The sequence below is a fragment of the Solanum tuberosum genome, unplaced genomic scaffold, assembly GCF_000226075.1.
Source record: "Solanum tuberosum cultivar DM 1-3 516 R44 unplaced genomic scaffold, SolTub_3.0 scf00694, whole genome shotgun sequence".
Classification (NCBI taxonomy): domain Eukaryota; kingdom Viridiplantae; phylum Streptophyta; class Magnoliopsida; order Solanales; family Solanaceae; genus Solanum; species Solanum tuberosum.
In genome coordinates, this window is record NW_006239609.1 from 48,776 (window position 1) to 62,182 (window position 13,407).

General features: G+C 31.6%; 1 protein-coding gene across 1 annotated transcript; it reads left to right on the forward strand.

The window, feature by feature from the left end:
- Positions 1-5,036: 5,036 nt before the first annotated feature.
- Positions 5,037-10,667, forward strand: LOC102605959 (protein NSP-INTERACTING KINASE 3). Its single transcript, XM_006366854.2, has 10 exons — positions 5,037-5,832; positions 5,906-6,038; positions 6,119-6,190; positions 6,276-6,419; positions 6,510-6,581; positions 6,709-6,768; positions 6,979-7,076; positions 7,209-7,352; positions 8,000-8,341; positions 9,709-10,667. Exons 1-10 carry the CDS (start codon positions 5,739-5,741, stop codon positions 10,416-10,418), a joined length of 1,869 nt encoding a protein of 622 aa, XP_006366916.1. The 5' UTR covers positions 5,037-5,738; the 3' UTR covers positions 10,419-10,667.
- The last annotated feature ends 2,740 nt before the right edge of the window (positions 10,668-13,407 follow it).

The following is a 13,407-nucleotide window of genomic DNA, read 5'->3' on the forward strand; positions in this document are numbered from 1 at the left end:
AAAAATTGATAAATTCAACAAACGTCAATCTCTTTTTGGTCAAGTTTTTTATGTAATACTTGAGGTTTGGTGTTAACTCATGTATTTGTTTATAAAAAATATAGGATTAATGTATTCAATTATACTTGTATTGCCTAATCAATCTTTTAAATTTGATAGATTACTTATGTATCCAGATATACTTGTATGCACAAATCACCATTTCAATTTGTGTTAATATTACAATACAAGTATCTATGTATATAAGTATTCTACTATATACAAATTTGACAATCACACAAATCCCAATCTCTTTTTGCTCGTGTTCTTCCTTTACTATTTTTTTTTTGTATAACTATAACCATTGTAATGGAGAAAGCAAAACAATTCTTCAATCGAACCCCTATATATAAAAATAGACGAAAATATAGATGGATATAAATATAATCTTCATTAAAAAAAAAAATCAATTAAAAGATACTTGATGAATTCAAATCACAAAAATTGCTCCTAGAGTGATTAAAAAGATCTTAAATTGGAAGGAATATGGGAGGAAAATATTGAGAATATGTGATATAGGAATATTGATGAAAGAGAAAGTATTAATGAGGATAAAATTGAAAAACTGATCACATAAAATGTGCCTAGACATAATTAATTATCCTTGTGATAATAATTTTCCTATTTAATATTTAATAACTTTCCTGATTATTTGTATATAATTAACTTTGCTATTTATTGTATAGTTATATCTATATAACATAAAAAATAAATAAACTATAACTATTTGTTTTAAATATATATTGATGTTTGCCATATTCTGTAGTTTTTCCTAATTTTTTTTATGAAACCATTAAAAATTTGTTAACCCAATAACAATAAACCAATAATAATTTTATCAGTTTGATTTATTGGTCGATTCGATTTTTGCACACTCCTACTTTTTAGACATATTAGTTTCATGATTTTTGTTAAAGAACCTTTTAAATTTTTTCTTAAATAACATAAAAAAAAAGTAATTTGGTTTCTACTTAATCTCCTTTTTATCAATTAAATAGAATTATCTCGTATACTTCTTAAACTGATCATATAAATCATGTATATAAGATCATAGTGATCTCATAATTGATTTTTATTTAAATGATGATTTAGAAAATTCTAATAAAATATATTTTTTTAATTTTTAATTATTTGGAGATAATGATACTTTGATCTTTAACATTTAACTAGCACTAATAGTTTTATTTTATTTTTCAAGATGGAATATTTTGTCCATGTGGCAAGATTTATTTTTAAATAAAAGAGAGTATAGTAAACACACTGTCAAAAGAGTGTAGTAAAAGAAAGAGATGTGTTTCTCAACTAATGAGTGATAATTTATGTATGAAGTTCACACTCCCAATAATTTAGGTCTGAAACAAAAAAAAAAGATAGTTTAAATGTGTTATTGATATTTCACTCGTTTAGTTATATTATTAATATATATATATATATATAGAGAGAGAAGAGAATCTTAGACCCGACTATGTGACGCTCTCACAGATAAAGATTCTTATTTAACCCTTCTTAAAAGTCACAACCTTACGAAAAAGTCACAACTCTTTTGAAAACTCGGAATTCTTCATAAAAATCACAATTTTTCATAAAAGTCACAACTTTTCACAAAAGTCACAACTCTTCATTTTTCATCCACACCTTTTAAAATCCAACACTTAATTGCATGACACCAAAAGAAGAAAGAATAAACAAAGAAAATTATTTTCAATTGCAACGCGACATTACTATTCTTGCGTCTCTCTGTCCACAACTCACAACGCTGCTGGAATGGTTGAATTTATAACATTTTGTTCTTTAGTAAACAAAACTTCTATTCCTACCACTATTATTTGTAGATTTTTTTTCACTATAGGAGAGTCGAATTCAAATATATTAATTAAGCTTCTTATGAAGTGTGTTTCATTCCTCAAAGTTTTCTTCCTCCTATATCATGAAGCTTAATATTTTACTGTAAGTCATAGTGATTCATGTATTGCAATATCTTTTTGCTATTTTGGTGACTTATTTGAACTCTGTTAAAAATCCGACCAAGGATGATTGAAAATTAACCTCCTCTTTTGTCCCTTTCTATAAACTTCTTCATATACTTTTTGGAAAAATTGCTTGTGGGTTGTGCTATATTTGATAGCACACAACAATAACATATGTGATAATCAATATGGAATCAATGGTGAAGTTTGTTAAAAGAACCAATCAGATTGTTCTCTTGCTTTCCACAATTAATATATTATTTTGATTGTTTTATCTTAGGTACAAACATTTTGAATGTCATTGCACTCGCCCTAAAATATTAGTATAAAGACAATTAGTCCACTTCTTTTATCGCAAGTTGACTAATTTGTCATATTTCTTATGCTCTTCGTTTTGAGCATAATAAGCGATCAAGTTTACTTGAAACTAACAGATGCCCAAAATACACTATAACAAAAATATTTTTTATCGCCAATAGATATGCACATTAATGAAGAGTTCTAGAGCCTTTACCGATATTAATTAATTGTCATTAGATTCAATGTCGCTAGACTTTAGAGACATTTATAGAGAGTACTAATTGCCTCTAAAAATACATAGCGGTAATTAAGCTATTAATTGCCGTTAAAAATCATTTTTGTTGTAGTGATAACTCTTTCTTTTGGTTTCTTTCAATTAAAGTTGTGAACTGTAAACTTAGATACAACCTGTCAGACTATCTTTCTGAAAAATATGTCAAGCAACGTGTCTTTTTTCTTCTTGATTGTTATGAAAGTAAGATAGTCTTTATTATTATTTGTGGATATTTGTGAGTTCAAGTGCTCAAAAACTTATGTTGTGAGATTTTAATATGTTATGTATCAAAATTTTGGTTTAGAATATCCAGTTGTGAACAGTTCCATTCAGATGCTAAACTATACTTTTTTTTTAGTTTCATACCTAAATTATTGAGAGTGTGAGTTTCATACCTAAACTATCACTTTTTAATTTGAGAAACACACCTCTCTCTTTAATACCAATCTCATCATGATGTGTGTAATACACTCTCTTTTTTATTTTAAAAAATTGTCACATCACACTCCACATGGACAAAACATTAGATCTTGACAAAAATTAAATAAATTATTAGTATTAGTTAAAATTAAAAAGCTATTTTATAAAATAAAATGTAAAATATTTTTCTTACCCCACTCCATCACTTCCTCTCACCGCACCCCCCCAACCCTCCAACCCGGCCATTTTTTTGTTTAAATTTCTTTTGTAAAAGTATTTAAAAATAAAATAATATCATTTTTTTTTGGGGGGGGAGGGGATATTTTATAAAAGATTTTTTTAAAAAAAGGGATGGGGGATTGTTTGGGGGGGGGGTATGTGGAGGAGGTGGTGGAGTGAGGTAAGGAAAATAATTTGAATTTATTTAAAAAAAAAAATATTTTTTATGGATATTAATGCTTTATCTTTACTTTTTAATTAATATTAATAGTTTGTTATTTAATTTTTGTCAAGGTGAAATATTTTATCCATGAGGAATGCCACGTGTCAAGATTTTTCATGCATTACACACACCACTGAAGTGTGTTTCTCAAACTAAAAAGTGATAGTTTAGGTATGAAACTCACACTCTCAATAGTTTAAGTATGAAACTAAGTAGGCGTTTGGCCATGCGATACCATATCACGATATGGTATCGTGAGATGGAATCAGCGTTTGAACATGCGATTTTACGCCGATTCCATCTCATGATTCCATATCATGAGATGTGATTCCATATTCTCCAAAAACCATGATATGGAATTATATGGTAATTCCATATCATGATTTGAGATATTTTAATACAAAAATTGATCCACGAGTATATATTTTGTTAAAACAACCCCACATTTATATCTACTAACCATTTATTTTATATGTTGATAAAATTTATAATCATATCATTACTTTTTAAAATTTATTATTCTCACCGATATAAAATTTATTATTCTCACCAACATATAGTCACTTTAACTCACACCAATCGATTGTTAAAGTGATGAAATATTTATGGTCTATGAGCATGAAAATATAGTTGCGGATGATATTGACCAACAAATGGCTCAAAGTAACAATGTTGGTTCGTCTTCTCGGTTACATGATCGAGAAATGCAAGTTCAACGTGAGGAAATTGTCCGTACTATGTGGGAGGACTATATTAAAGACTAGTACACTACAATTTATGTTTAATTTTTTTTATTAAATTAAAGTTTGATGAAACAATTACTTAAGTGGAGAACAAATAATTTTGTAATAATTTATTATGCGATTTTATAAATTTTTATTTATTTGATAAGATTGAATAAACAATTGGGGCTATTTTAATAGTTTTATAACTTATGAGATTTTTATATTTATGAGAAAATATACAACACAAAAATCCATATCACATGTACAAATAAAACTTCAATTTTATCTCATAATTTCATATTATGATATCATATTATAATTTCATATCATGATACCATATCGACCAAATAAAATAGTTTAGTCTTACCTAGGTTTAAATGAAAATAGTAGAATATGGGTAAGGGGAAGAATTTTGAATATAGAAAACAAATGTGGTGCAAGCTAGCAATGTGGGGTATGTCTGAAAAGAAAAAAAACTTTAACAGAACAAAATGACTTTAAAAATGTTGAAAAAGAAGAAGAAAAAGTCCAAAAGCCAACAAAGACTAAGACAAGGCAAGCACGTGACCTGTCAAAAAGCTTATTTACTGGAGTAGTAAATATTTTCTCCGTCATAATTTATGTGACTTACTTTCCTCTTTAGTAAATTTAAAAAAAATGACATATATTTATATTAAATAACAATTTAACTATAAAATGTCTATTTTATCTTTAATGGAATGATTTACAATCACACAAATTTCTATCATTCATTTTGGACAATAAATTTTAAAAATATTTCTTTATTTCTTAAACTCTGTACTGAGTCAAAGTACCTCGCATAAAATAAGATTTTTTTTCCTTTTAGACATGCTCTTCTTCTTTCTCAATTCTCATCAATCCAATGCAATCCCTTCAGTCCAATCACTCAATAGAAAGTTAACTTTGTAAAACCCAATTGCTTACTTCGTTTCTTTTCACATACATAATAAACAAAGGGATTCTCTTTTAAAAAAACTGACCACATCTCTGTATCTGTGAGTTTTTGGCCTATGTTTTGGCTTTTTCTGTTGTGTTTGTATCTTTGTGGTATATATTACTTAGTTAATAATAGAGGGAGAGGATGTTGATCTTGAATGGATATGGTGGAGAGTTTCATTGAAGGAGAAAAATAGCTCAAACATAGAATTTGTTGGGATTAGTTCATATTCCAATATTATTAGATCTCAAGGTTACCACCTTAGTCTTTTTTCTTTATCAAGAAGATTCCCTTTTTATTCATTCATTCTAATTATAGATGGATGCCCATTTCTCATAATTGTGTAAAGATAGCAACTTTGGTGTTTTGAAGAAATATTGGAAGCTGAAAAGAGCAGGATTTGTGGTTGCTATTGAGTGAAAACAGCATCTATCTTTCTCTCTCTTTTTTTTTTAGCAAATTGGTTCTGTTCTGATTCTGAGAGTGACCCTTTATGGATGAAGAAGTGGTTTTGATGTAAAGAATGTATTCTTGTTGTCTTAATGTTTTATGGGGAGGTTTTGTTAGGCAAGTAATCCATTTTCTGACAAGGTAAATTGTAGAAAAGTAGAGAATGGACAGAAAGTGGTGTATGTTCTTGTATGTGGTTTTAACATTGATGGAGAGTTGTTATGCTTCTCTTTCCCCTACTGGTATCAACTATGAAGGTAAACTTCTTTCCTACATTTCCTTTCTCTCTTGGGGGTGAAAATCATCTTCATCTCACATAATTATATGCAGTTGTTGCCTTGATTGAAATTAAGAAGGCCTTACATGATCCTTACAATGTTCTTGAGAATTGGGATGTCACTTCTGTTGACCCTTGCAGTTGGAGAATGGTTACATGTTCAAATGATGGATATGTTTCTTCTCTGTAAGTAGTTGAGCTTCAGTAATTTTCACTCTACATAATCATAACACCTAAAGTAAACTCTTTTTTCTTCCCTTCATCAGTGGACTACCTAGTCAAAGTTTATCTGGAACCTTGTCACCTGGAATTGGAAACCTCACTAAATTGGAATCAATGTAAGTTCTTCACTGTATTTTTCTCTTAGTACTTCATTTGATTATATGTTAGCTAAATAGTAATACTATTCCCAATATCGTGTAGATTGCTGCAAAACAATGCTATTTATGGTCCTATTCCTGATGTGGTTGGTAATTTAGAAAAGCTTCAGACACTTGATCTCTCCAACAACAAGTTTGATGGCGAAATACCTGCTTCTTTCGGAGATCTCAATAATTTGAATTATTTGTGAGTTCAGGAAATTTTTCTTATTTTTCACTGTTTCTTATCAAACTACACTTGAATCTTATTGTGTATCTTCGCTGTTGAGCAAGACAGACGATTAAACAACAATAGCCTCACAGGAACCATTCCTCAATCTCTCTCAAACATTGGAGGCCTCGCTCTCGTGTACGTCTCCATACCCTCCTTTACCATCGAAATTTGTTATGCTTATCCTTGAAAGACCGGTCTAAATTACTCTAATGTTCTGTTTCTTCCTCGTACATTTTACTGATTTAGCTGATCTTGATTGTAGGGATGTTTCTTTTAATAATCTAAGTGGTCCATTGCCCAAAATATCTGCAAGAGCTTTCAAGTGAGTCACCTTTTCTTCTTTCAATACATAATTGCTGCAGTTGAAGTAGTAATTCTCAATATTAATGAAATTGACTGGTTCATGACTCTGTATATATACTTCTCATTAACAATAATTATGTAGTGCTTCTAGGATAATGGAAAGTATTTATTTTTGATAGATTAGTGAACCTTATTATATTGAATTTAAGTTTCTCATCATGATTTTCAGAGTTATTGGAAATCCTTTGATTTGTGGCCAAAGTTCGGGGAACAATTGTTCAGCAGTCTATCCAGAACCGCTGTCCTTCCCGCCAGATAGTTTAGGAGGTCTGCATAACATCACTCACTTTCATTCACCTTCCGTTCCTTTCATTTAAAAATGGAAAATAGTAACAGACACAGGAGGTTTTGCTATCTCTATTGTTGAAATTGTATTGTCTGTTTTCTTCAATTTCATAGATCAAAGAGCAGGAAGTAAAAACCATCATGTGGCTGTTGCTTTTGGAGCAAGTTTTGGTGCTGCTTTCTTGGTTTTAGTAGTCATAGCACTGGTTCTTTGGTGGCGCTACCGACATAATCAGCAGATCTTCTTTGATGTCAATGGTTAGCTGATTTTCTTTTGCTTTTTATCCATTTAAGATAATTCAATTTCTTTGATTTTTTGTTTTTTCTATTTCTGATTCATTTGGTTATGTACATATTTTCTCGAATGTATTAAACTCCGTAGATTTGTCATTATTTGATTATTTTTTTTCAAGTAAGGGTGTTTCAGAGTTTGGTGGCTTGTGGTTTAACTGGTTATCTTAGCTTCTCAATATACATCTTTCATTTAATCTGACATAGAAAAGGTTTACATTGACATTTGATTGTAAATCTAGTAGTCTAGTATTATGAAGGACCCAAATTTGCAAGTAGTAGATATCTAACAGCAGTTCTACATTTACATCGAGAATATGTTGAATAAAATGCTATAATCCACATCTTGGACTAGATAACTTCCCTGCTTTAGACCAGCTTAATTCATATCCTGACCAACCTTGTCAGGTGAATCAATTGTTATTTGCTCCCCCTCCCATTGAGAAGAAGTTTTCCCTGACAAACTTATAGGGTGGTTGCATATTGTGGACAAATTTTGGGGACTTGTCACTACTCATTCTTTCTCATCCCTTTCCTTGAGCATTAGTATTTTTCGTCCGTCTGTCACCTGCTATTTCTACAGCTGTATCTGAGCAATGATTTCTCAAATGCAGAACAATATGATCCAGAGGTATGCTTGGGTCACTTGAAAAGGTATGTCTTTAAAGAACTGCGAACTGCAACTGATCATTTCAGCTCAAAAAATATTTTGGGTAGCGGAGGATTTGGAGTTGTGTACAAGGGACGCTTAAATAATGGAACTGTCGTGGCTGTCAAAAGATTAAAGGACTACAATGCTGTTGGTGGTGAAATCCAATTTCAGACAGAAGTTGAGTTGATTAGTTTGGCTGTCCATCGAAATCTTCTCCGTCTTTGGGGTTTTTGTTCAACTGAAAGTGAACGGCTTCTTGTTTACCCCTATATGCCAAATGGAAGTGTAGCAGCACGATTAAAAGGTCAGCCTCTTGGCCCGCATGTTTTGTTAGTAATAATTGCTATGCCTCCTAGCTTCAGATCATTCCTCCAACATATATGTTCTGTGAAGTTTGACCTTTAAGGAAGGTGTTTGTTAACTAATTTCAACTGTGGTTACCTTTCTTTTACATTTTTAGGTGCCTGGTCACACCTTTCTAACTCATTATGGGAAGTTAACTAGAAAATACTCTCTTAAAGCTGCACAATTTTCTATTACAGAAAGTGAGGCTTAACAGACTAACGTATTATCTTACAAGAACAAATCTTGTGAAGAAATGGACATTGGATCTAATTCAAACTTAAAAGTTAGCTCATGAGGTAAGTATTGCTCAAAGACCACAACCCATTCCCTCAACCTATGTGGGACTTCTTAAAGGTAGATGAGCTTAGCTGATCTTTAATTCCATACGCTGTAAAGTGTAAATCAGTTTCTTTTCTCCGATATGAGAGTGTCACTAGGGCTTGAATACCAACAAACAAAAATTGGATTCTTTTCCCTTAAGCTGGGACTTGATAATATTGCTTGTTTAAGGACTCCCCTCTTTGCCTTCTCTCTATCCAAGTTAAAACTTGTTAATTTTAGAGAGGTTATCCTCTTCTCATTCTCTCAGTTTTATGCAATTTGGAATAATGAAGGAAGAAAGTGAATTAAAATTAAAATTTCACCATTGCACATGATAAAGCTTTTGAAAAGAGAAAGAAGTTTATTCATCTTATACAACAATTTGCTTCTAAAAAGCATTATGAGACTTGTCATAATTTATGGCTTAAGGAGATTAAAGTGGGTTTGAACCATTCACGTAGTCCATATTTTACCCATATTTATGTAGATGGATTCCAGTTTATCTTCCTTTAACCCTGAAAAGAGCATATGCATCCCGAGCTTTTTACGTTACGCTTCAATAGAACGAATTATCTTTACTTCAATAATAGATATTAGGCCTTTCAGCAGGTTAGTTCACGAATTCTCCTATTTCAGTAAGAGACGTGTTTGGGCCTGCTTTGAAGACAGCCAGTAACTACTAGCACAAGATCCAGTATTTGAAAAGGTTCCATACCCATAAGGGTTCCAAGCTTCAACCCACTGCTCGAGCAACTTGCTATCTATTTTAACTCAATCCACCCAAATCCGGTCCAATGCACCCATTTGCCACCACTATAACTGATACTATCTTTTATTTTTTAGTACAAGCTTTTAATGTTTGACCCATCCTATTTTGTGTCCCTTATCATATTTCTTCTTCTTGAAGTATATGGTAGGCCATCATCAGCGACCACAGTGATGCAGTTTATTCTGGCGAACATTGCCTTCCATTAACCATGTCTTTTGTGGTTCCTAAATTTGCAGATCACATCCATGGCAGGCCAGTTTTGGACTGGTCAAGGCGGAAAGGAATAGCAGTAGGTACAGCAAGAGGGCTAGTATATTTGCATGAACAGTGTGACCCCAAAATTATCCATCGTGATGTCAAAGCAGCGAACATTCTGTTGGATGAGGAATTTGAAGCAGTTGTTGGAGATTTTGGGTTAGCAAAGCTCTTGGATCACCGGGATTCTCATGTAACGACTGCTGTCAGGGGCACAGTTGGTCACATTGCTCCAGAATATTTGTCAACGGGTCAATCGTCTGAAAAGACTGATGTGTTTGGGTTTGGAATCTTGCTGCTTGAGCTAATTACAGGTCAGAAGGCTGTGGACTTTGGACGAGGGGTGAACCAGAAAGGTGTTATGCTTGACTGGGTAAAGAAACTTCATGCAGAGAAAAAGCTGAACCTTATGGTGGACAAAGATTTGAAGAACAACTTTGACCGGATTGAACTTGAAGAGATGGTTCAAGTTGCTCTTCTGTGTACCCAATTCATTCCAACTTATCGGCCAAAGATGTCGGAGGTATTAAGGATGTTGGAAGGAGATGGATTAGCTGAAAAATGGGAGGCTTCACAAAAAGTTGAGACACCTAGGTACAGAACATCTGAAAATACACCGAAGAGATATTCTGATTATATAGAAGAATCATCACTAGTAGTCGAAGCAATGGAGCTTTCAGGACCTAGATGACAACATCTGATTCTATCCTTGAGTTGAAATATGAGAAATAGCTGTTGGAATGCCTGTATTATTAATCTGTAAAAAAGAACACAAAGCTCATGTATAATTCGATCAACACCTAACTTCATACTTCTCTCCCTCTCAATTTTGATAAAATGTGCCATTCATTTTTTGAAGATGGGGGCACAAGTCAGCCATCCTCATGTACAGTGGTCTGATTGTCATGGTGGATGAATCATGAATAAGGTTTTCGGTTTTCTTCTTTTGTTCATGTACTGAAATGTTTAGTCTCGTCATAGTGAAGGGAAAAATGAAAATATGAAGAAAGGTAGTAGTAGGTAGGGGTGTCAAAAATGAGCCGTTTAATCGGATCATAATTTTATGGGTTGAGCTCAACATAGGGTTTAATCTCTGTTCGTTCAAGCTTTAACCCACTTCGAAAGAATCTTCAATTGAGTCTAATTTAATTTCCAATTTTAACCTGTTTTAAGACTCTTTATTTGCATTGATGTAATGAACCTTTAAAATTATTGTCCGCATAATTTACTTAAGACACCGCTTGTTCCAATCAAACACCTTTATAAAAACCTTCCTCCTCCTACTAAATTTTAAAGAAAATAATTTCAAACTCGTAAATAAGTTAAGATTTGTATTAGTCATGCTGAAAAAAATAGAGTTTCGCTATGTTTAGCAATTTTTTTTTAATGAAATGCAAACTCTATTTTTAGCAATTTTTTTTTGTGATAAAATGCAAACTCTATTTTTAGCAATTTTTATTTCTTTGATGAAATGCTCTTCTACAACTTTAAAGACAAATCTTTACCAGTAAACTCTTTTGATTTTTTCTGTTTTGACTGATTATTTGTTTAATTGATGTTTTTTCGATAATAATATTGGCACTAAAAATATACTCTATCATGATATATTTCCTCAGATTCAGCTTGTTCTTTAAGCAAAATGAAGAAGAAAAAATAGTGGAACCAAAAGGAAGAACAAGAGATTTTGTAAACTGAAGTGACGAAGACGAAGGTGGGTTTCTCTTTGAAATTAAAATTATTATTGAATTAATTTTTTTTAGTTATTCTGTTAATGTATACCATGTGTCAAAAATATTACAAATTTATTCATTTTTTTAAATTGAAATTCAAATTGTGGTTATAAAAGTTAAACAACAATATATTAAAATTATTAAAATTCAGCACATCAAATTGGACAGGTCATGACACAATCCGTTTTTGAGCCCAACCCATTGAAATACAACATAAACTTGAATTGATCATGACTTAATTTAATTTCTATTTCAATATCTTCAATTTTATTTTAATCCGCCCATTTAACATCTCTAGTAATAGACAACGGTCCCAAAGGATAAAGAAGTTGGAAGTAGGCATGAAAATTGTGATGGGGTATAAGATAGTCACAGTTCCACTAAATTCTAAGGTATGTATGATGGTCACTCTTCAGACAACTCAGGTCTTGTCAATTCATAAAATGGACCCACATCACACCATCAAAACAAATTGCTTCACCCTCCAAAAGTTCCAAAATACGTACTTCAAGAATAATAATTTTGCGTTTAATTTTATTTCACATTTGGTATAAAGTATTAGCTAATTTAAAAATTATTTTATCTAGATGAGATAAAATAATTTCATCTGATGTATTAAACGAGCCCTTATAAGTTCTACTTGTATTCACCGATAATCTCAAAAAATTAATTATAGAATTTAGAAAAATCATGAATTTTAAAATTTTTTACAACAGGAGTTTGGTGTGTGCGCGTACACTCCTATAAAATTTGGTGACATTTTTACCCTTACTGTCAAAGGATATTTCATCCACATTTATGGTATCCGTAAATACAGATTCTAAGGAAGATAATTAAAAATAAAAAATAGATGATATTGGTATCGTTAAATTACAAAAGAGTAGTGCTAAATTACTACAAAAATATACCCCAAAAATAACCACATATATAAAAAGTCTACTATATACTTATATTAAATTTTGGCTTATTTTCAGCACTATCTCCTTATATGGTTCATTGATTAAAAAAAATGATTTAGTTTATAAAACAAATATGTTTCACTTAAGTAAAAAAATGTTATACACTTAAGTTAAGAAATAATTATGTAGTCATATTTTTATATATTAATATTTTTTTCATTACTATACACTATAAATTATTTGTTGAATCAATACATTACCCAACCCACCTAACCCACCACTCCATCCCTCCCTAAAACCCATTTTTGTCCAGAACACATGTCACGACCCGAGTCTACACCGTAGACGTGGCCGACACTCAAGAACCATTGCTGGTCCCCAAGCCAACCCTCATCTTGGCTGACTACAAGCGGAAGACTAACTTAAGCATGCAAAAGTTTAAAAACTGAACAAAATTCATGAAACTTAAATACAAAGCTTTAACTCAAAAGAAAACTCTGAATAATATAATATATTTAACTCACCCCAAAATAGGCAACTTAAGTCTTTAAAACATTTAACAAAATAAATGAACAGACTTCTGAAACTCTACTGTCTATCTATGAAGCCTATAAATGACAAAGATGGAATTCGGAACAAGACCTACGACATCCTAACAATTTATATAACTAAAAAGTAAATGAAATCTTCCGAAATCAAAGAGGCTCACCATAGCTAAATCGAACTCCTTGTGGTATCAACAGAACTCCTGTTGATGATCCCGAATACCTGAATATGCATCATGAAAGGATGCATGCCAAATGGCTCAGTACATGGAACGTACGAGCATGTAAGGGGAATTCTAAATCATAACATAAGCTTGAACTTGATAAAAAGGAATATACTTACCTCTTCTCAACTCACTCAACTCAACTCAACTCAAATCAGGAATAAGATACTCAACTCAAAGATAAAATATTCAACTCAGTGAAATAAGGCTAAACTCAATAATAAGACACTCGACTCTTGGTACTGTAACGACCCTAAAAAAGAATAAGTGAAAGTAGAGCCT